This window comes from Natator depressus, chromosome 1 (genome assembly GCF_965152275.1).
Source record: "Natator depressus isolate rNatDep1 chromosome 1, rNatDep2.hap1, whole genome shotgun sequence".
Taxonomy (NCBI): domain Eukaryota; kingdom Metazoa; phylum Chordata; order Testudines; family Cheloniidae; genus Natator; species Natator depressus.
The window spans coordinates 269342775-269367990 of record NC_134234.1 but is presented as its reverse complement, the minus strand read 5'-3'; the positions used below and the strand labels follow the sequence as shown (position 1 = coordinate 269367990).

Sequence of the window (25216 nt, the reverse complement as noted above, 5' to 3'; positions counted from 1 at the left end):
GTCATACTGGGTCAGACCAATGGTCTGTCTAGTCCAGTGTCCTGTCTTCCAACAGTGGCCAGGGCCAGATGCTTCAGAAGGAATGAACAGAACTGGGCAATTATTGAGTGAACCATCCTGTGTCATTCAACCCCACTTCTTGCAGTCAGAGATTTAGGCACACCCAGAGCATGAGGTTGTGTCCCTGGCCATCCTGACTAACAGCTACTGATGAACCTATTCTCCATGAACTTATCTAATTCTTTTTTGAACCCAGTTATACTTTTGGCCTTCACAACATTGCCTGGCAACAAGTTTCATGATTAACTGCATTATGTGAAGAAGCTTGTCCTCTTAGCTACAGCATTGCATTGTAAGTTCATGTTCAGTTTGTTACCCACTGAAATCCCTAAATACTTTTTGGAGTCACTTTCCACCCTCACTCCCCCAAGATACACTGCTGAATCTTAAGGGTGATCTACATTCTTTATTCCTAGATGTAGGACCTGGCATTTGGCTGCATCAAACACACAGTGTTCAAATGAGCCCACCTTACCAAGCAATCTAGATTGGTCTGCATTACCCTGATCTATTCCCACCATTATTTACCACTCCACCAATTTATGTCATCTGCAAATTTTAACAACTTTTTATATATTCTTCCACATCGATAAAAATACCGATTAGCATTGAGCCAACGCCAGATCCCTGGCGGACCCACTAGAAACACTTCCAATTGGTAGAAGATTCCCCATTTAAGTTTTCCATATCAGTTAACCCATTTTATGTCGTGCTTTTAAAAAATAAATCAAAGTCTTTTCAAAGTTTTTCATTAGTTGATGCTAACTAGCCTTAATATACAGTTACTATATTTTGGACAACATTTGCCTATTCAAATTAGAAGACATGCTCTTGCAGATTAACAAGACACATATAACATTAACAACTTCAACAGGCAGATGGTTTAGTATTTTTCACAGATTCTAGAATACTAAGATACTAGTGAGTTAAAAATTGTAGCTTGGATCTCGATAAGGTATTGTGATGCCTCTTTTCTCTATTATTGGATATAGCAAAAGGGTTAGAGCAACTTTCCTTTTTACACGTACAGTAACAACAATATTATTCATAAGGGTTGTTTCCTATTTTTTCCTCCAAAAAATCACTCTTCCTCTGCAAGCATATTATAGGTCCTGAACCATCCGCACAAGACAAATTGGAGCAATGCATATTCTTGGCATGAACCTCAACACTGAGCCACTCATATGCACCTACTGTGCTCTTGATATCGCTCTCTCCGTACTGGCTACTTTCTGAAAATTTTCTCTGCGGGTAACAAACGTATCTTTTTCACAGAAAAAGTTTTAATTTAGCTATGTATTATAGAGTTGATATTCCCTAACATATAGATGGGTACTGATGCAAACTTATGTAATTGGCTGGAGTATTTAAGGCAAGTAAGCCATACTCTGCTATATGCTTCACACTTTGTCTACTCAGAAAGCAACCTCAACATTTCTCCTTATTATATATGTCATGTAATATCTCCTGAGATCATGATTCGTGGTGTGTATATGAATCAGGTAAGTGGATCCCAACATTAAACTGCTAGACAAAAAGTAAAACTAAAAAAAAAAGTGCAATATTTATATTTATGTGAATATCAAGTTGTGCAACAGATTTGTGATACAGGTACTGAAATATTCATTTCACAAATGCTCAACATAATGAAAAGGAATCAAGTTATGAATAATGATGGATATTATTGCCCTTTAATCTATTCATTTATTCTACTAACATTATATTATTATCCAGGAATAAAAAAAACTGATTAATTAAATGAAGCCACTATTTGTGCTTGCATTTCATTATATCTAGTGAACACACTATACGGCTCTCACATGTTTATGTTATGGTAGCGCCCAAAGTGTGCTAGATGCTTTCCAAACAGAGAAGACAGTCCCTAGCCTGTAAAACAAAATTCATAAGTTTATCTAAGAATAGGTTTCAGAGTAACAGCCGTGTTAGTCTGTATTCGCAAAAAGAAAAGGAGTACTTGTGGCATCTTAGAGACTAACCAATTTATTTGAGCATCGGATGCACGAAAGCTTATGCTCAAATAAATTGGTTAGTCTCTAAGGTGCCACAAGTATTCCTTTTCTTCTTTCTAAGAATAGGGTATTATAAGAACGTCAGCTTCTTGAAGAGTGCATTTCTGAATCACCAATGCAAAATAATGCCAACTGTAAAATAAGCCAGTATTTGTGTTTTGAGTGGTTCCCGAACCAACTGAAATATTGGGGTGTCTTAAATTACAGTAAGGCTAAAAGGTACCTCACCATCAACTCAGTTTATACACATTGAAATCAGCTAGCTACCACATATGTCCATTATTTGTACAGGGTTTTTTGTTTGTTTTTTAAAGAACTAAAAATGAATGGCTTTTTATTTTTACTATTGTATAAAAATAAAGAAATTCACTTACCAGTATTTTGGAAGTATAAGCACAATTAACAGAAATTCCTGTTACAAGATGAGCCAAAGTTTTCTCAGGAATAGCATCTGGTTCTGGAATTTTTTTATAATGTTTTTCACTGACAAAAGCCTGCACCACCGTCATTCTGTTCATGGTCAATGTTCCAGTTTTATCTGAGCAAATGGCTGTTGCATTGCCCATTGTTTCACAAGCATCCAGGTGTCTCACCAAATTATTATCTTTCATCATTTTCTATGAAGAAAAAAAAGCAAATATGAATAGCTAGCCACCACCACCAGTGCTTCAACTTTCAAAACTTCTGACTTTTTAAAAAAAAAAAAAAAAAAAACGGTATTCGATCTTCAGGAAGCACTAGTACCTACCTGCAGAAGGGCAGGCCTCTTTAAAAGGTGCCTCAGGTCGGCAACCCAAATATTGACACATACAAACTCAGTCAGAAAATGTATACCCAAATATATCACGCCACAATAAACTGCATTTTAAATATGTCTATTAGAGTCAGAGTCCATATTCTGCTGCATCTGTAGGTCAAACTTAGGTGAATAAGTAGTAAAGTCAACAATACTGGAATGTTAAGTCAATTACTCAAGATGAGACACCAGCTATATCGTTACACTAATAGAATCTGGGATCTGAGCAGACCACTTCTAAGCAAAGACATTTTGTTCAGCATCTACTTCTGACTGACCAACAGGAGAGAAATATTCAGCTGTTTCCAAAGATGAATGTCTCTGCCGTAGGAGACAGTTGCACTACGACGGCTCTAAAAGGGGGGGGGGGGGAGAAAGGGGGAAAAAAACAAACAAAAAACCCACAAACATAGGGAGGTTGAGACCTCTCTCCCCAATTTTTAAGTTATGTTTTTTCATAGTAAGATTAGCATACAACTTAAATACTTCAGCTTGCATTACAGGTTGCTCTCCCTTCACTGACTAGAAAGCAAGGCAGAACTACTTTGTTATAATTTTCTTTTAGCTTAAAGTCCAGCTGTTCAGTCTTCTTAGAATTCTAACAAAAATATAGACAGAACATCACACAAATTTTATTTAAATGTCTGAAGTAAGTCAGTGAAGTCTGACTATTCAAGAACTGAAATCTGTGATAATGGACTGAACAGCCAAGAGAAACAGACCAGATGGTGCAGAAAAGTAGTGCACGAGTTTCGCCTATAGACAGTAGTTCAAAATCCTTCCTAGCTCCCAAAAGGCTATAGGTTAAGTGGGCTATAGGTCTGGAATACCAACACTGCTGCAAGTTGCAATAAAGGTACATTAGCAGAGCTGTATGAAAAAGCAGCATACAGTCACTGTCTGCACTATGCTAGTCTCAAAGCACTGTTCAGTCTTTCATTATCACTACTGTACCGGAACAAAAAGAAATCTAAGAATCTGAAGTTTACCAAGGTAGCAGATACCTTGTACTAGATAGTAGGCTCTAGATATTCTGCAATATTGACTCAAAAAGTAGGAGAAAACAATGAATTGGCACATATCTAAGCAGACTATGAAGGATTATTGCATCATTTCCGACTTAAATTTGCTAATTAGCAATTGCTTATTGGACAAGCGTGTTAGTGGCAGAAAGGAATGCTTACATAGCTCAGTGTGCAATCCTCACACACACACACACACACACACACACACCCCTTTATTTTAAGTTAGTACAATAGGTTGTGGTATGAATATGACAAGCATACGGGAGTGCTAAAACTGCACACACGTACACATATGACAGAAGTCCTTCTATTCCAAGTCCATGCACCAGAACCACTATGCTTCACTTCATGTCAAGTAGACTATTTCTAAGTTCACATTATTCTTCCCCAAGGAACCCCTGACTTATATTAATGCACAGAGGATTAGATACCAACTTGCCACAATGCTTTTTCATTGTACTGTACTGCAGATGAGAATGAGTGAAGTAAGATTCTCTCAGTCTCCAACGAAGACAGTTTAACAGTGTAGAATTTTCTGCTTTGCATGATTTAGAACTGTTTTATGTGCCCACCTACCTTTAAGCGTGCTTTTTACACATACCTTTACAGAGTAAGCCAGTGAAATAGTGACTGCAAGTGGAAGACCTTCTGGTACTGCCACCACCAGGACTGTAACTCCAATAATGAAGAACTTCACAAAGTACTGAATATAAATTGGTGTGCATTCAGCAAGCCAAGGTCGCTTCTGAACCCAGAAGGTATCAATTACAAAATACAAGATAAGGATAATGACTGTGATTGCAGACATCAACAAACCTTTTGTTAAAAAGAAAAGGATAAGCAGTTATTTAAAAGAGATCCATCTTATCTACAATACAAATAACATCTAAAGTAAGATTTAAACGAAACTACCCTCATTTTCAGATTAAATGCAAAAATCTGAAAGTGTTATTTAAAATGGCAAAAATAATAAAATTTTATGCTTAAGATTTTTAATAGGCAAGTAAGTCCCAAGATTTTGATGATTCTCAAAGCAGTTGTAAACTTAGCTCCCGAACACACAAATACAATTTTGTATTGGATATATAAACTCTTATACCTCTATATTAAAATGTAAGTAATGGAAGAGCCATCACAAAGGTGCAGGGCAAAGCATGTTTGTGACAGACTTATGGGTAAGGGAAGAGTTCTCAGGAGAAAGAATAGCACTGAATATAGCAGGCTGATCAAGAAGGATGAAAATGTAGAAGAGGCCTTGATATTTCACACTAGGACATTGGTGAGGGCAATTTCAGTTGAGTGAATCAAAGCTAGATTGTAGGGGATCATAATGCTAGTTAGTGAAAATACATTGAAGACAGGACTAGACAACATAAGGATTAAGCATACAGGCAAATGAAAGGAGGGAGACAGGGAAGTAGATGGAGAGAGAGTTGGGGTCAGAGGGACAGTTTACACTAGTGGGACAATGACATGCATGCATATAGAAAAAAAGTTGCCAAAGGAGTGACTGGGGAAGAGAAGAAATGGGATTAATTTTAGGGACAGGTACAGGAGCAGACAATTGAGAGAAACAAGGAGAACTCTTCAGAGTGAGAGCAGGAAAGTGCAAGCAGAAAGAAGCATGGAAAGAGATCTCTTTAAAGAAACTGAAGACAACCTAGGAAGAGGGATTTTAACAAGGGAGTGAAAGGCAAAGAAGAAAGAGTTGTAGTGAGCTGCTCAAATGTGAAGTAAAACATTGTTTAGAAAGAAAAACTTGCATTGAACGCCTGGAGGAAGTGGAATTGCACATGAAACACTTTAGTATAATTATTGAATGAAACTGAATGTGAACCCTTTGCACATCAACTACTAAGAAAATTTTAAAAATCTGTTCCCTCCTCTCTTCCAATAAGATAAGCATAACTACATACATCAAGGAAAGACTCCTGTGTTAAATGCCCTATTTCAATAATAATTTTCATGGTTTTGGTACAATTTTAGGACAATGCAACTAGGAACAAGTAATTTTAGAGCTATTACTTTAAAAATGGTGCACCTTCTAGTTCCTCTTTATAAACATAATAATTAGCCTTCTCATCCCATCAAATAAGCAATTGTTTGCCAAGCATTTATTTTGTCATATGCTTCTAAGAGAGCTGAAACTATCTAGTTTATTTTTATTATGTAGACACATTTGTCTTTAAGACCTTTTTAAATAAAATACATTTCTCTTAATAATTAAAATTAAATATTTAAGATAAATATTGTATTTTTATGTGTATATTTATCCTTGCATCTGTAATTTTCACTCTATGCATCTGAAGAAGTGGGTTTTTTATGCACGAAAGCTTATGCCCAAATAAATCTGTTAGTCTTTAAGGTGCCACCAGACACCTCGTTTTTGTGGATACAGACTAACACAGCTACCCCTCTGCTATTTAAGATAAAGTAATGAGGGGAATGAGTGGAAAGAATAGTTGTGTTAGTCTACAATATTAAAAAAAATAAAGAGCATATGTAAAAATCTTATTTGTTAGTATACCATCCTTCGGAAGTATCAGATGAAGATGGACATGCAACATGACACTATGGATACACTGAACAAAACAAACCCTAGAAATAACAAGCTGCTCCTGACTGCCAAAAAGGGTCTGTTTTAAAGTTTTAGCTTAGATAATACTAATGGTGACCTTGGAGCTAGTTATTCTCTCATGCTAATATGGGCTAGTGCTCCTCAGCTGTGTTTCAGGGCGTCAATCATTAGCACCTACAAAATGCCTGGCTCCAAGGTCATTACTGATCAATTTAAGAAAAAATAAGCTTCAATAATGACATTTCACATCTATTTCCTGCCCTTCCAAAATGACTGGGGGCCAAGAATGCAAAAGTGTCTCAACTTTAGTAGTAACTTAACTTTACGTATATCCTATAGCCTCTGTGAACCACCAAACAAAACAAACCCCCCCCTCACCCCCCCCAACATGCTTGATTAGAGTGGGAACAGATTCTCAAACCTGAATATAAACCAATACAATACACAAAAGAAATATCCAGAAAACAAACAAAAGTAATTGATAAAGATGCCATTGATATACTTTGTGGGAAGAGGAATCAGAGAAGAATGCCTCAATAGTGGGCCCTCTAGTAATACTTTTTCTTCTATCTTCAGCAGTGTACATCAATATTACAAATCCACATTCCCACTGCTCAGATAAAAGGCAACCGATCCTACAATCACATTTCTATGCAGTACACTGCCTGGTCAAACAGTTTTCCAGGAAAGGCATTTGTTGGCATACAATACGCCAAAGTGAGAAGTAATGTGAAATGCAGAAATACTTCACAAAATATACCACACACCATCATTTTGGAAACCAGCGTTCTAAAGCTGTACTTTCTAGTGTTAGTTTCTCTTAAAGAATATAACAATACATTCATCTGATTATACACAAAGTAAAGCACACGAAGGTTCGTTGTAACTTTGCACTTTACAATTAGTGTATATCTGCTTTAACTTGACTTTGCCATATTTTCTATCAAATAAGCCAGTGTGATACTAGAAAAGGATTTTTTTTTTAAAATTAACCTATGAGTAGGTTATTTCAGAGCAGGGCCACCAGAATATTTCAGAACAATGACACCAGATTTGTTCAGTGTCAAAAACCACAAAAATATGAATAAAAATCACACCTGCTTTGCCAATCTGAACTGCTAGCTTTGTAAGTTTGCCTTGTAGAACTGATTTTTCTTTCTTTGGCATGTTTGCTCTCTTCTTGTCTTTCTCATCTCCATCTCCACCATCTTCACTCTTCAAGGGTTGCATTTCCATGGCTGCACCATCTTGAGCTTTGGCTAAGTTTAGAAATATAGGGGACATATGAATAAATAATTGCATATGAATGAATAATTACAAAGTCCAGTCAGACACTGGAATCTGTGTTAGATTCGATTCATGTGCTCAGCAATCTCAATTCCCATTAAAATCAGTTTTAAGAGTTTCCTTGAAGCCAGTCATTCCCAGCTGATCAATAACGTCACCAGAGATCCTTGATCACGTCAAAACTGGCTTCAATGTCACCACCAGAAATGAATGCTACGTGACCTACATGGGCTCAGGTCACTTCTATTTAGGTGTTTAGCCAAGGCTTTTTGGAATTTAACATTGGACACTGTTTGAAAATTTGGGGTGAAGTTGGAAAATGTGGGTCTTAACGTTTGCAACTTTTGATTTTAAGCATAAGGGACATTTCATATTTGCATTTCTGAATTAGGTTCTGGCAACATTTACCTAGATCTATAATATTTAAACTTAAACTACTGTATATAGGTGAGGCAGATTAAGATACACAAACTCTTTATTTTCTATAATAGACACCTATACAAAAACAAATGTTTTGTTTTTTTATTAAATATTTACCTTTGTTACGGTTCTCAACAGCTCCATCTTGTTTTTTACCTGTCAGAAACAAAAACAAGGAACTGTAATTTTCAAGCTCCATCTCTCTCTCTCTAATATACAAGCATAAAAAAAAAAAAAAGATTTTTCAAGTATTATTTCTGTGACCTATGGTTGCTTATTTCTCGTATTAATTAACTTCAATTTAAATGTAGGAAATTTGACTGGATACCTAGGAGGAAAAGTAACTTGTATAATTTTTGTTTTATAATGGAGCCATCAAGCTTAGGGTTAATCATCTTTAAGTATAAATAGCAACGTTAGGTTAGACTTGCATATCTCAGCAAAAGAGGTAGCTTAGATGTTCCTGTTTTGAAGTTCAGTCTCCACAGGTTTACTCCTAGGGAAATTCTGTGCCAAAAAATTAAAAGTTTAGCACAAATTTTTTTTCTGTGTACAGTATTTCAAAATTCTGCAAATTGTATTTGTCAAAATAACACTACATATTCACACCAGTTTCAATTATTTTGGTAATTTATTTCAAAATACTTGTCAGCAAGTATGTCTAACAATACAGACCCCAAAATTCCCCCAGATATCTGCACCCCCTCTCCCCTCAGAGCCCAGCTGCAGGGTCCCCCCTTGCCCAGATACACCCCCCGCCCCCACCACCCAAAGCCCAGCTGTGCCCCCCGCCCCAGCCCAGACCTCCACTCTCCCTACCCCTCAGAGCCCAGGGATCAAGAGCAAGAAACAGTCTGATGCTAGATCCCAGGCTTGTGTGGAGTTTCCTGTGTGCCAGAGCGTGCAGGGAACTGCAGCTACCAGGAACCCTCTAGCTCCCTCCCCGTCCCCCCCCGCAGTGTCTTTGTGTGAGGTTGGCTCCGTCAGGTTCAGCGGGCCGCTAGTGGCGGCCAGCAGCACTGCAGCCCATTTCTGTGCAGAAAGGGAAATTCTGCACAAACATTAAATTTCTGCAAAATTCTGCATTGCGCAGTGGCACAGAACTCCCCCAGGAGTACCTGTTAGACTGTTACAGCACCAGAACTAGGACTTTTTTACACTACAGATGCCTCACCACCACAGCTATACTGGTGTAGGTATGCCAGCATAGCCACCTAATGGAGATGCAGCATAAACTGACAGGAATTCTCCCAGCATAGCTAAACACCTCCCATGAATGCCATTAATTATGCTGACAGAAGCACCCTGTTGAAAAAACTGGGGGTTTCGCAAGCATAGCTATGTCAGCTAGGCAATATGATTTTTAACTACCCCCCCCCCCCGCCCCACACACACACCCCTACCTAACATATCTATGCTACAAAGCTTTGCAGCATAGCTGAAACCTGAGCAGGGAGGTAACTACTAAATCTGTGGTTTCAGTTTTGGCAATGTTTTAACAACACTGCAGATGAGAGAATAAAGACTCAAATACATACATATTTTGATATTTAGAATCACAAATGTAGGACTGGAAGGGACCTCGATACATTATCTAGTCTAGTCCCATGCACTGTGGCAGGACTAAGTATTATCCTTCTAGACCATCTCTGACAGGTGTTTTTCTAACCTGTTCTTAAAAACCTCCAATGACCTTCCCTTTCCAGGAGGTATCTGTTAGGACAGTCTTATTTCTTAATGTCCTGTCTACATAGACATGGCAGACTTTTGAGTAACAGTTTTGCTATATAAGAGAATGCCAAAAACCTTTGTGGATACCCATTAATGATAAACTGCAACGAAGTGGCCACCTGGGCAACTATGTCAAATCTGGATAGTTTCACATCCTGTTTCGTGTTAGGAAAACCACCTCAGCCTTCCTAGAAGTCAGCGGCAGAAGGGGCAAGATCAAGATCCTAAGATCAATTGCTGCAACTGCTATCTTTTTCTGTGGGACCACCACTGCTGCTCCCACCTCTCTTCCTATTGCCCTTTCCTGAAAGCGCCAGCATCTCCTGCTCCAGCTGCTTGCTTCCTTTCCCCCATACTCCCCCCCGCTCCTATTGTGAAGGCTACACAGTTCCAGCTCTCCAAAAAGTGGCTCCCCTCTTAAATGAGCAGCAGGTCAGAGACTGCTTTGCTCTTCACTCGTCCACTCACACTGGGGGGGAGGAGGAGCTATCAGGAAACAAAAGTGCACATTTTCTTACGATTTGCCCTGAAGGACAAAAATTTGGACACTCCTAGTTTAAGGCAACCCGTTTACAGATCTGAATACAAGGCTGAACTACATTTCTATAGCTTTTACATATAAAAAACGTTTTAATCAGGACGGAAACAAAGTAACTAAATAAAGCATTTTTAACTGAAAATTGATATGCAATGACACAAAAGCCAGTTTGAATAGGCTTCCAGTACTACCTTTGACAGAAGTAGTTATGTTTTCTGCCGAGAAAACCCCGCACTGATTACTTCAGTCTGGTTTCTAGTCTAATTCAATAGGCCATACAGCAGTAGTTTCTACTATAAGCCTAAATGTATCTGGGTAGGAGAAAGACTCACCACAGCAATCAGTATGTGCCAGACAAAGGCTGACATCCAGTCCATGCTGCTTAAATATGTATTCTAGGTTATTGCCTCGACTATTCTCTTTGCCCGGGAGGGGGCCATGACTTTAGTTAAGTGGACTTTTATTTCCACAACAAATGCTAACTTGATAAATGGTTATTGTCTGAAACTGGAAAGGTACCCAGGTTGACACTTAAGCTACAAAATAAAAACCTTTAACATACGGTCTTCATGATTTTTGAATCCTCATAACTAGGCTGAGGATTTCTCTGCAGTTTTGCATTATGAATGAATTCAGAGAGAGCTGTTTCCAGATTTATGAGAAATAGAGATGTTCTTTGTTTTTGAAAGTGCACTCAGATTATATATAGGGACAAGTCAATATTGAACAAAAGAGCGCTACTTGCCAAAAGGGCTGTCTTGTTCTTTGTCTGCTTTGGCTAATGTGAATTATATCAGAAAGTCTGTGTTAAAAAGATAGCATTGAAGGAGGAAGGGAACAGATGCATTAACTCCATTCCAAGGGGTCAACACTTGTTTGGTTTTTCTTAAATTTAAAGAATTAGCCTGCTTTACCTGAAGCCTTTGTTGATTTCTAATAGGAGTAAGAAAAGACAGGGTTAAGAGGAGAAAAAGATACTCTGTGTGCTGAGCTACCATAAAAGGTTCCAAAAGAACTGTAATTGCCAACCATACCTTCAGCTACTGTTTTGCCATAGTAACCTGGCCCACCTTTTAAGTTCTGGGGATGTTTCTGGGATAAAATATGGAGTTGTGTACCTCAAAAGGAACATGGAATTATTTAAGATAGGAAGAAATATAATTAGCCTTTGGCAGAGATCCTAAACCAGAGTATCATCCCCATAAGAATTTATATAGATTATTATGGAAGGAATATTTTGCTTCAGGTCCTTCCCAACTTCCTGGAAAAACATTTTTTAGTGAGTAATGTAATGATTAAGACCCTCTTCTAGGATTCCTCATGTTTATCTCTGGTACTACTTAGTTCCAATAGCCAGTTGCCAGAACTGAAGTTATGGAAAGAGTCACATGGAATATAAGGAGTAAGACAACTTTTTCCAAAGAGCTGTTCTCCATTGATTTGTCATCTTGAGAAGAAGTAGATGCCATGTTGAAACATTTTTGGCTGCAAGACATTACATGGGAACAGGTGCTCTGCACCGGCCATTGCAATCTGATTGACCTTGCCAAACAGTACCAACAGGATAGGAGAACATAAACTTTAAAGAATTCTAATATTACATTTTTCAGCCATTTAAAATTTCAATGCTTACTTTTCTTGTCCTTTTTCTCCTTCTCTTTCTCTTCATCATCTACTCCAGCCCCAAGTAAGGTAAATATAATTCCAGTTTGAGAGTTCACACCTACAGCAGTAACTACCATTCTTCCAGAGCCTTCCATCACATGGGTACCTGAAACAGAGTACATCTTAATATTTTTCCCAGTAAGTGTAAAAGTAGCTAGCTAACAAAGCAATAAAATCAAATGTTATGGGATTTTTTTGTTGTTGTTTTCAATAGAAGAGTCACTAAATACTTAAATTATATATGATCCGTTGGTTTGTGTTTAAAATTGTAGAAAAGTTTAAACACACTGTTCTAATTGGATGCTAGGGCAATCTGAAAATGCATTAGGCATTTTCCCGCACTTTTTTCTGCTATTCCAACTTGTTTTAAAAGAAACTCTCCCGTTCACAGACCAGGCTTTCATTCTGCTTAATCCTGCAATGAATTTAAAGAGTCACATTCTTATGTAAGCTACTTGCCAACTAAATTAGTTAAAAAGCTAGCATTAATATTACAACTGTACAATCAGAGACAAGGCAAGCTCTTAACGAGTAAACACTGTCTTGACAGCAAAATAAATTATATTCTTAACGTATTTTAAAATACTTTGTCTAAGAGTACATATCAGCAGTTTAGGATAAAATACCCTACGGGATATCACTGTTATCTCAAAACCAGTCATTATGAAACTAAGCAATTTAGAGTTGGGGCTAAATTTAAAAAATCCAGATATGTTAAGGTATAGAAAGATAGTTAGGGTATCCAAAACAACTCTGCACAATAGAAAAAATTAAGAGTTTAGTCCGTCTTTAAAAATCAATTTACCTTCATCTGAAACTATGAACGTTTATAAGTTAGTCATTTCCATATCTTAACATGTTCAATTTTTTTTCATAGTCAAAACTAAATTTGCTGGATTTAGAAGTACATTGTTTTGGGATAATTACTACATACTAGTTTTTTTTTTTTTTCCACCTCCCCACGGTCAATTACTCAGACATTCTCAAAAACTTAACCCAGGAATTTCAAACAGTTAAGTGTTCCACTAGTCCTGAGAGGTAAGCAAGATTTGAGTTTGTAAATATGGGAAACTGAAGCAAATGTTAAGTGATTTGGCCAGAGCAACACTGCAAACTGGCAGAACTGTGAATCCAAGAATTGTCTTCCTCCTTTGTTCCAACTACTAGAAAAAATGTCTCCCCAGCTAGCTACGTTGTAGGGACTAAAAAATAATGTAAAGAAAATTATCAAGCCTCAGCCACTTCTGCTGTTAAGTGGTGAGGTACAATTGTAGGAGCAGGATTTTATATTTGTACTATAAGAATTAATGTATGATTTGATCATCCTGCCAGCCACCCTTTTTGAATAGCAGAAAGGAATTACCTTCTGGGACATCGGTAGAAATGCATGTGACAGACTGCCAGTGTCTGTACTGATGTTAAGGCAGGGACAGGCCAGAACAATCCTTATGACTGATTATGGTCACCCTTTTGTTTTAGGATAAGATTTCATTACAGTATTTGCTATAAGGTCTTGCTTCTTGTACGCATTGCAAACTAAATTGTGTAATTTTTATCCTGTCTGAAGGTCTCTGTAAAAGACTGTTTGTGTGAATGAGTAATGTATGCATCAGGAAAAGATAAGGTGTGAAGGCCATTGTTAAAGTCAGATGGTCAAGGAAGGAGGAGTGAAGAAACTTAAGCACACCAGAGAACCATCAACGCACATCCATAAGTGAGGAAGAGCAGACTGACGACCCTGAGGTGGAGGCTGACATCCCTAAAGACAAGACAACTGATTAAATCAAAACCAGGACAGGATGCCCCGCTCCGAGGTGTTTTGGAATGGTAACATCAAAAGTTAACACCAATTAAGGAGTAACCAGTCGCAAACTGACAGCAAAATCCAAAGACTTCAACTGCCGGGGGGGAGGGGGAGAAAAACTGAAAAACATATGCTAACTGCTGTATTCTCAATAAATGCAGCATATTGCCTTCTTCCCTGAAAAAGATCCCATGTGCTTCTTATAATCATAACACAATGTTCTCTTCTTTACAGGCCACCTTTAAAAAGCTGAACATACTTATGTAGAATATAGAGCTAAAAGGTTCTCCCCTCTCCCCTGCCAAAACATTGTGTCTATGCTTGTGCTTTGCATTGGAAATTTCATATTGTCTGCCCTGAGATTATGCTGAGTAGAATACTCAAGAAATGACAAAAGGTACAAGAGACAAAGCTGAAGGCATTTTTACAGTGTTTCGGTTTTGTTTTACACATTTAGCTTCCTTGGTTAACACTGTGAATGGATAACATTAATAAAGCGTGCCATCCAACAAATCCTCCAACAAAACCAAGACCTGACCAGACTTGATATTGCTGGTATTTCAAAGATAAACCTCAAAAAGCTTTCTAATATAAGCTTTCAGGTCTGGTTTACATATCATAAATGAGAACAGGACGGCCCATTTTTAGAAGTCTTTTGCAAGTCACTTTGCAGGTGAGAAGAGCGAATATATACAGACTTATTAGGCATTGCCTCTGATGGCAGAGTCCCGATAGCACAAGCCCTCAGCAGGGTCATTGGAGCCAGTAGGAAGGCAAACCAGAATTCTAGAAATACACAAGTTCCAGGGTCAGTTATAACTTAGTATCAACTACTCCATTCGATGAATTAAATATTAATATTCACACACCTGACAGCATCATAGGATCTTTATCCAAAGTCTTCTTAACCTGATCTGATTCTCCAGTCAATGAGCTTTCATCAATTTTAAGGTCATTTCCTTGAATAAGTACACCATCGGCTGGCAGAAGATCACCTAAAATACAGAGCATTAAAAACTGCAAACTTGAAACACACTATTAATAAAGTCAAATAATTGAGTTAAATATATATTCACCATATTTTACTTGCGCAATATCCCCAACAATTATGTCAGCTACTGGTATTTGGATAACTTGTCCACCCCTGATGACAGTGAACTTCTGTTCTTGTTCGATGCGGCTCTGCAGCCCCCTAAATTGTTTCTCTTTACTCCAGTCATTGAAAGCTGTTACCAATACCACACAAACTACAGATAAAAGGATTGCAGCTCCTTCAATCCAACCTGTTTCACCTTCCTCCTCTTCTTCACCAACAGTCACTGCTCCACATACTGTAAGAAATAAAGACTTTTTTAAAGTTCAAAAACAGACTCCTTTGTAATCCATATGAACTTTCACAAGGAATACATTTACACTGACTTTTGTCTGGTAACAGGATTTCCTAAGAAAGACTTAAATTAAAGCTGGTCAATGTCTCATTCAGAGATTAGAAGAGAGAGCAGAAACAAGTAGGATCTTATGAGAGAAGTAGTGTAGTTCAGAAACTCAGGACGGCAAAGAAGGATTTCAGTGGGAAATACAGGTGCTCAGCAGTTTAAAAATATCAGACCATTTATTTAGAGATCTGGAGTTAGGTGCTTAAGTCTGAAAACTTTTAAGGGTCCTTATACTGCAAAGGTAACAGCTATCCAGCTCCAGCAAATCATTTTTGTTCACTTTTACGCAGCAGCTGCTCAGTGACAAGATTTTGGTCAGTTGCCCTACTACTATTCAGAACTCTGCCAGTAGTGAAACAGAAGAACACTTGTTTCACTCTTCTGGCTGCTTGGAGAAAGCTCTGAGCAGCTGGGGGACGATCCAGAGGAATGGAGACCTTTCCTCCCCTCCTCAACAGGATGTGAAGTGGAGTACCAGAAGAGCGGATATTTAACCTCCCTCTCATCTTCCCAAAACAGTTAGGAAGAGGCTCTAGGCAGGAAAGGAAGAAAAAATCCCTCTCTGTTCCAGCAGCTAAAACGATGTGGAGCTTTAAGCGTGCCAGATAGTTAGTAGCTAGAGGCTTATTCAAAAGATGAGCCCCTGAGAGGGTTCCAACACCACCATCTTGTCAGAAAACCCTAGTACTCTCCCTATCTCAACAGCTATGTGCTGCATGGAAGCTGATCTCTCCCAATGCTTCTCTTGACCTCGCTGGTGGATCTTCACCACAGTCTTGTTTGACTACAAGCATTACCTGGTATATTTTTTCCAGTCCTGAACAGAATAAGATGAGATACTGAAACTACAAAAATTGGCATGTTTTCAATCTAGAATTAATTTCTAGTTTTCTGAACCACCTCGAGTCTTCCAGAGCAGACAATGCTTTTAACTTCTGTTTACATGAAGAAATGCTCCCCCACCCCAAATGTCACAATAGAGGCAAAGGCTGCAACAGTGGATTTTCCTTCAAATTTTGAACCATAAAAACAAAAGCCATGCTTTGACAAAAATTTTAGTTTGAAAATTTCAAGAAACTCTGGCTAGTACTTCAACAACAGTGCTTCTAAACAAGCTGTAAAAGGTGGTTGTGAAACTTATTTTGGATTTATAATTGGAACAGTTACTAAATTCTGCCATCCAGATTGGCAACAGTAGGAGTAGTATCTGGATGATCTGCAGAATTCTGGAGGACTGCTTTGACTATTTCAGAAGTTGTAACAACAAAAGCAAAATAGGAGTTACTCTTAAAAGCTCTGATTTAGCAACTGACCATTATATCAATAGCATGAGGTAGGTTGGATAAAAACCATTAAACAAAAACAGGATTTTTTTTAAATTGGATTTTATTTTTAAAAATAAACATGTATTTAAGTTAAATCTATTCACAATTAAATTTGAAATTGATAAATTATGTTATGGGATAAACATTAAAATCTATTAAAAATAACTTAAATTAAACATTTATCAGTATATGTGTTTGCTGCCAACTTTCAGAGAAAAAGTCAAATCACTGAGCTGGTAGAAGGCACTGGCTAAGCACCTGGAACCAAAGCTTGTTGAAATGCTATGCCAGCTCTTGATAGCAGTAGCCTCTTCTGAAGGTACGGAGAAAGTTTTCTTCATTTCTGTTTATTCAGCTAGTTCAGTTCAATGGCTAGTACATTCAAAGTTAAGAAATCAATTGGGAGTTGAAAAAAAAAACCCAGGAAAGTTGGTTTTCCTCTTTCCTCTATGAATAAAAGAGTTAGGTGTGAAAAGATGAGATCTACTAGTTTTAAAATCTTTAAGGATGTGACCAGAAATAATCAGTTCTCTTCACCAATTACAGTTAACACTTTTTAGTTTTATAAATCAGTTAGTTTTAAACGCAAAACAACGTTCTGTTAACTCTGATCATTTTTTCTTATGTAGCCAACAAATATAACATTTGTTATATTTATCTAATGAAAAAAAAAAAAAAGGAATTTGAAAATGTATTTAATTTGCATTTTCATCCAGAGCTCAACACAAATCAAATGAAAAAAAACTCTTGTAAATAAGAATTTAACTACTCACCATTTATAATATATTTAAAAATTAAGAATCCAAGTAAAATTCAGACGTAAATTAAGCAACATGATTGCTTAAATAAATGTGTACAGATATCCTCTTGGTTAGCAAAACACTAAATTTAGCGTAAAGGCTATAATTAATTGCAAATCAACACGTGTTAATGCTTACAACTAATGAGAATCAACCTTTCAGAAAAACTAAAGTACAAATACAAAATGATTTAAATTGATTTAAATCAATGCATCCTGCTTGTTGATTTAAATCATGATTAAAATCGATTTTAATTTAAAGAAATCCACCCGGCTATAAAGTGATCCTTGAGCTATACTCCCAACAATTCTGTTTAGCTGATACTTATGCTAGTTTCTGAAACAGCAAGAGTTACTCAAATTCAGTCAGGTCATCTAGTTGTCTCCCTTAGGTCTGAAGGTTTTAGAAGATTCTTTGACAGTGGAGAAAACGGCTTGGTGACTCAGACCTGTGGTCACATTAGTCACAAGAACTAGAATGTCCAAACTGAACTTAAGAACAGCAGAGTTCTTGCTACAAGTTACCTATGCAGCCTGGATAGGGTTTCACTTTGTCTTGATGGCTGGGTCAGCTTCTACAACCTCATGAAAGATGTCTGGGAATGGGGTGAAAGAGCACCAGACTGGAAACACTTGTGTGTCCATTTTTATTTAGCCAACACTTCTTTGCATTCTAGCTTCAACTTGTCAAAGCAAAGAAGCCTCCTTTATGCTTGTCCAAAAAACCCAAACAAAAACCCTCACTGAAGGCCTGATCCAAAGCAGGTGCTGAAGTTTTTAAGCTGATAGTTTGAGTGACTGTACATTTCAGAAATGAAAAGGTTCTGTCTGGAGGATCAAAGACAGTGTTAACTATCATTTACAAATGAGAAACAGAAGACTACTAGATATGCCAACTCCCAGTGGGGGAGGGGAAAAAAACACCTGGTGAACACTATCTGGAAACAATTCTGTTTATTCACACTCTTCAAGAAAGAAAAGCTAAATATTCATTTGCATTTCATTGCATGAAAACATGAACTGTGTGGGCTGTTTACTTTTGAAGAGTCCAGCAGCTCCTGCTGCTTATACCTCACTTGAAGTATTAAAGCTTGTGTATATCACCACTTCACAGTCAAATGTGACTATGTACACAGAATACTATTGGAATCGTTATTTTAAATGCAACCAATGCACCTGGTTTTTTATGCTAGTGTTATCCCAGTAGAGAAGTGAAATGGAAAGCAAGCAAAATTACTTCGAATGAAAATGTTCTTGGTTTCCATTGGCTGATTAAAATTGATCTTATGTAAAATTTACAACTGAAGTTTCACAACACTGCAATTTACATATATTAAATATTTCTTGCTTTAAGGTTTACTTACCAGCTTCATTCCCTCCTGGAGGCTGGTAAAAAGAAAGGCCCAACGATATTATGGCTGCAATTTCTAATATAATTAGGGTAACATCCTGTAGTGCTTCCCATACTAACTGAAGAAATGTTTTTGGCTTTTTAGGAGGTATAAAGTTCTTCCCAAACACTGCTTCTCTTCTCTCTATATCTGCTGGATTTCCACTTAGACCTAAATATTAAAAAAAAAGTCAATTTCAGCGTTTGTTTTTTTATAATCATATGCATTTCCCATTCATGAAACTCTGTATAAGCCAGAAGCGTCACTGTCTACAACCACAGCTAATTTAACAGGTAGGAATACAGCATGATACTGTATATTAAATACTTTCAAGGATGATTCTTACATAATACAACGTAATCTTTAAGTTATTGGGGTTAAAAAAGTAGGAAACTGAATGACAAATCCACCCAATTTAGGCTTAATTTATTTCTGCCTTTTTTATACCAATTGAGAGAGAATTGTCGTCTGTTACAGTATCTGAACATATATTTATGCCAGACAATAGATAAGACTGAATTGGTGGGGAGCTCCAACTACCACACTGTGGGGCACCGAGAAGTTCTCCTACATTTCATAGCTACTAAGGCCAGAAAAGACCATTATGATCTAGTCTGACCTCCTGTATAACATAGGCCATAGAACTTCCCTAAAATAATTCCTAGAGTAGATCTTTTAGAAAAAGATCCAATCTTGATATTAAACTAGTCAGTGATGGGGAATCCACTACAACCCTCAGTAACTTGTACCAATGGTTAACTATTCTCACTGATTAAAAATTTATATCTTATTTCCAGTCTGAGTCTCTCTAACTTCAATTTACAGCCATTGGATTGTGTTTTACCTTTCTCTGCTAGATTGAAGAATCCATTATTAAATATTTGTTCCCATATTTCTACCCTAATCAAGTCACCCCTTTAACCTTCTCTTTGATAAACTAAATAGATGGAGCTCTTTGAGTCTTTCACTATAAGGTAGGTTTTCTAGTCCTTTAATCATTCTCATGGCTCTTCTCTGAACCGTCTCCAATTTATCAACATCCTTCTTGAATTGTAGGCACTAGAATTGGACACCGTATTCCAGCAGTGGTTGCACCAGCGCCAAATACAAAAAGGTAAAATAAGCCCTCTACTCCTACTTGAGATTCCCCTGTCTGTGCATCTCAGGATCACATTAGCCCTTTTGGCCACTTCAAATCATACAGGGAGCTCATGATGGTTGTCACCTCCTCGGATCCCTTGGTCTGGTCCCTCGTTCCTATCCTTCAGTTTCTGGTTCAGTATTTCTTCAATATGAGCCATGTTCACTTGGATTATTTTACATTTTCACATTCCATATTACTGAATTTTTCTCCAATCAGCTTTTCAGCACATCACACTTTATGTAACCAGTACATTACACATGTGCAAGCTTCAATTTACATAACTTCTGCATTTTTTTAGATCATGTTTTGTGTTACCCTGTTACTGGGTCACCCCACTAAAATGCTTCTTGCGATTTCAAGTTTGTGTTTTGACCTCAAAACTTCCAGCACATTACCTTTGTTCTGTTTGCAATAGAATCATTTTAAGAAAATCAGCAATTCTATGCAAAAGAATTGGCAAAACCACACTTATGCTAGCAAAGCCTTGGCATAAGCGTTTGCTCATACAAACTCATTCACTATCCAGTTACAAATCATTAACATATAGTTATCAGAGCTTTTAATTGTACCCTTAGCAATTCATTTTTATATTTTTAGTATCATTCAGTAGGTTATCCTATTCTACCCCTGAAGGGGTGGGGGGGGGGGTTTGTGGGGAGTTATGGAAAACATAATTACCCTTTTCTGTCAACATTTCTTATAGTCTTTAAACAGGGTTTCAAAGGGCTTTTTATTCAATGTCCAGTTTTGTTTGGGAATCACTACAAAAAAAACTTCACAGGAAAATTTTGAATGTTGTATTTTGAAGGGATGTCTCCATTTTAGGGCCTTAATATTTAGTTGCTTTTAACAGTATCCCAACAACATCCATAAGTCAAACAGGTCACTATCTGTAAGTTGAGTAACTCAAAAATCCACATATAAGTAGCAATACAACATTCAAGTTGTGGCTTGCATTCTCAGTATGCTAGTGCAAACACACAAGGTGCCGGCTGAATTAATGGCACCACCCCTATGATAGTGAGCAATATCACTAACACTGCCCGAAAAAGCAAGATAATCACCAGGGGACTGCTTCATGACTGAACTGAAAAGGCCAAAAACACAGGTGAGTAGGCCAAACCCTAATACAGTAACTTAAAGTCATCCCAGTTAACGTTTTGTTATGTTGCTGATCCATTAGGGAACATGCTCGTTTAAAGTTGCACACTGCTCCCTTATAATGTCGTTTGGCAGCTGCCTGCTTTGTCCACTACTTACAGGAAGAGCAGCCCATTGCAGCTAGCTGGTAGGGGCTTGGAACCAGGGTGGACCAGCAGCCCCCCTCCCCTCCCCCCCCCCCATCAGCTCCCCATTCCCCTAAATTCTCTGTGCAGCAGCCGCCCAGCAGGCTATCAATTGCCTGCAGTTCAGCTGTCCCTCCCCCGACTGCCATGTGCTGCTCCTGTCCTCTGCCTTGGAACTGCTCCCAGGAGCCTCCTGCTTGCTGTGCAAAAGGGGGGGGGGGGAGAAGAGGGATGCTAATGTCAGGGTGTCCCCCTCTTCCCTGCTCCTTTAGTTGCTTAGACATGTTCCCTCCAGAGTTTGCCTGGTTGTGAGTAATCTGGTTCTGAATTACACCCATCAGGGACAGTGGGATATTAAAGTAAGGAAACAGACTTACAAAAAATATTTCTCACCCCCACATTTTACTCTTAAAAGCATAAAAGTTAGCAATTTATGGAAACTCTTCAACACAATCCTCCTCAGTGGGATCTCTCGCTTTTTGCAAGTCCCTGAATTTGGTCTAAATCCTTTGAGAGAGGCCTGCCTCCACTCCTAGCTGCGTCTTCTGTTCTTGTGAGGATACTGCATCTTTAGAGAAGTCCACCTTTTAAAAGAGTATCTGTCCCTCTTTGGTAACAGAGAAAAAAAAAAAACCTACTACAGCTCTCCTAGCCATATGAGCAGACCAGTAGGAATTCCAGATAGATGGTGGAGGGGGTGGGGGCTGATTTCCATGAAGAGTCCATTCAAAAGTAAAGGAGCACTTGTGGCACCTTAGAGACTAACCAATTTATTTGAGCATAAGCTTTTGTGAGCTACAGCTCACTTCATCGGATGCATCCGATGAAGTGAGCTGTAGCTCACGAAAGCTTATGCTCAAATAAATTGGTTAGTCTCTAAGGTACCACAAGTACTCCTTTACTTTTTGCGAATACAGACTAACACGGCTGTTACTCTTAAACCATTCAAAAGTAGAGGCCCTGGAGGTAGCAATCCCATTGTTTCACCTAGGTATGGCCATTCGGTAGTGCTCCTTGATTGCTCTGTTACAGCTTTCTGAACATGTCAAGTTCCTACTACAACATGAATGATCTAATCCACCACTGTTACACTTCTGAATAGCCATCAAAACCAAATGAAATTCCCAATGGGACAGACACATTCACCCAGGATTTAGCTCAGCTCTACTCTATAACTTCAGCAGCTCTACACCAATGTAACTTGCAGCAGCCAAAGTTTGTACATCACTTGTATATACTGGGAATGTGTTGATACAAAATGCAGAACACCACAGGTGGATATCCCAGCTTTCCACATGCCCATCATCTGGAGCAATACCTTTTGGGAATTTTCACAGTGAGTTGCGGTAGAATAAGGATATCCAGGGATATCTGGGACCTAGGGGTGAAGTTCCCAGCCTACAATTCCTCCATCTCATCAGATCATCCATATCCCATCTTTTTTTTTTAAAAAAAATCCCAAACTCATTTGGCAATTCTCCGTCTTTGCTATCCCTGACAGAAGCACAGAACCCACAGAGCTCTGAACTATTCTCATGAATATGCAAAGACAGGATGTACGTATGATTCTCCTGTACTTGCAGACCTGCAGGAAATACTGCAACAAATGGGGAAGTGAGGATGTCTTTGACAGTTTGCTGAGAAACAATGAAAAAAAACCTAATTCAAGGTGCTGGCGGCATTCACAGAGCAGTTGCAGATGGAGGAACCACTTCTGGGTCTGAAAAATGAGCACTGATGATGGGATTGCATTGTAATGCAGGTTTAGGACTATGAACAGCTGCAGAACTTTCAGACGTGAAAGACCACATTCTTAGATCTGTGTGCTGAGCTCATCCCAGCCTAACAGCGTGTGGACACCAGCATAGGGTGACCAGATGAAATGGACAAAATATCGGGACACATGGGGGAAGCACCGCCAGAGCAGCAAAAGCTGCAGTATCGGCCCCAGTCCCACCTCTTCCCACCCTGCTCCGCCCCCACTCCCCATAGGACTGCAGCAGGGCTGGGCCTGCACTCACTGGCAGTGGGAAGTGCAGTGACCCGGCCCCAGCCATGCCGCTGGTGAGTGCTGGGGGGAAGTTCCCCACAGCCCCCCAAAGCCAGGCCCCCCCCCACACACACAGAGGCCTGGGGCCTGTCATAAATATAAAGGGAAGGGTAAACACCTTTAAATCCCTCCTGGCCAGAGGAAAAACCCTTTCACCTGTAAAGGGTTAAGAAGCTAGGATAACCTCGCTGGCACCTGACCAAAATGACCAATGAGGAGACAAGATACTTTCAAAGCTGGAGTGAGGGGAGAAACAAAGGCTCTCTCTGTCTGTATGATGCTTTTGCCGGGAACAGAAAAGGAATGGAGTCTTAGAACTTAGTAAGTAATCTAGCTAGATATGCAAGAGATTCTGTTTCGTTTAAATGGCTGATAAAATAAGTTGTGCTGAATGGAATGCATATTCCTATTTTTGTGTCTTTTTGTTACTTAAGGTATTGCCTAGAGGGATTCTTTATGTTTTGAATCCGATTACCCTGTAAGGTATTTACCATCCTGATTTTACAGAGGTGATTCTTTTACTTTTTCTTCTATTAAAATCTTCTTTTAAGAACCTGATTGTTTTTTCATTGTTCTTAAGATCCAAGGGTTTGGGTCTGTGTTCACCTATGCAAATTGGTGAGGAGTTTTATCAAGCCTTCCCCAGGAAAGGGGGTGTAGGGTTTTGGAGGATTTGGGGGGGGGGGGGGGAAGAAAGACGGTTTCCAAGCGGGTTCTTTCCCAGTTATATATTTATTAGACGATTGGTGGTGGCAGCAATAAAAGTCCAAGGGCAAAAGGTAAAATAGTTTGTACCTAGGGAAGTTTTAACCCAAGCTGGTAAAAATAAGCTTAGGGAGTTTTCATGCAGGTCCCCACATCTGTACCCCAGAGTTCAGAGTGGGGAAGGAACTTTGACAACCACATTCTTAGATCTGTGTGCTGAACTCATCCCAGCCTTACAGTGTGTGGACACCAGCATAGGGTGACCAGATGAAATGGACAAAATATCGGGACACATGGGGGAAGCACCGCCGGAGCGGCAAAAGCCGCAATATCGGGACAAATTGCATCCTGATCATGCATCAGTCGGGACGCGGGACAAAGAACTAAAAATCAAGACAGTCCCGATTTTAATCGGGACGTCTAGTCACTCTACACCAGCATGAGAGTGGCATTGACGGTGGATAAGCAAATGGTGATAGCACTTTGGGAGCTTGCAATGCCAGATTCCCCATTACCCAGTAACAGTCATTTTGGAATTGAAACTACACAATGGGGGCCACTGTTATGCAAGTGTGTAGGGGCCATTAATCATCTACTACACAGGACTGACTCTCAGCAACCAGTAGATGGATTTGCAGCAATGGGTTTTCCAAATTGAGAGGGGCGAGGGGGGAGGAATAGATAGCATGTATATTCTGTTTTGGCACCAGCCCACCTTGTCACCGACTACATCAGCAGAAAGACCTACTCTCCTATGGTTATGGTTAGAGGGATCACCAGGGATGCTCGCAGATATCAATGTGGGTTCATCAGGGAAGGTGCATGATGCCTGCATCTTTTAGAACACAGGATTGTTCAGAAAGCTGCAAGCAGACACATTCTTCCCAACTAGTAGATTGTCACTGGCTATATTAAAATGCCAATAGTAATTCCAGGCCTATTCCCTTGCTCCCGACTCATGAAGCCATATGCTGGCCACCTTGACAGCACCAAGGAAAGATTCAACTACTGGCTCAGCAAATGCAGAACGACAGCTGAATGTGCTTTTGGTAGATTCAAGGGGCACTAGTGTCTATGCACTAGACTGGATCTCCGTGAGAAAAATATCCCAATGGTTAATGGCTTATGTCATGTCCTGCTTACAAT

At 38.8% G+C, this 25216-nt stretch overlaps 1 protein-coding gene across 4 annotated transcripts in view; it reads right to left on the bottom strand.

Moving 5' to 3' along the window:
- Positions 1-25216, bottom strand: part of ATP2B1 (ATPase plasma membrane Ca2+ transporting 1) — a 127439-nt gene that overhangs the window by 28349 nt on the left and 73874 nt on the right. For all 4 annotated transcript variants that reach the window (XM_074941915.1, XM_074941918.1, XM_074941919.1 and 1 more), the window contains exons 3-10: positions 18859-19056; positions 15011-15265; positions 14804-14929; positions 12099-12236; positions 8314-8352; positions 7587-7748; positions 4513-4727; positions 2465-2707 (exon numbers count right to left, since the gene is read on the bottom strand). In XM_074941915.1, the coding sequence (XP_074798016.1) occupies positions 2465-2707; positions 4513-4727; positions 7587-7748; positions 8314-8352; positions 12099-12236; positions 14804-14929; positions 15011-15265; positions 18859-19056 (1376 nt within the window). The remainder of the gene's footprint in view (positions 1-2464; positions 2708-4512; positions 4728-7586; positions 7749-8313; positions 8353-12098; positions 12237-14803; positions 14930-15010; positions 15266-18858; positions 19057-25216) is intronic.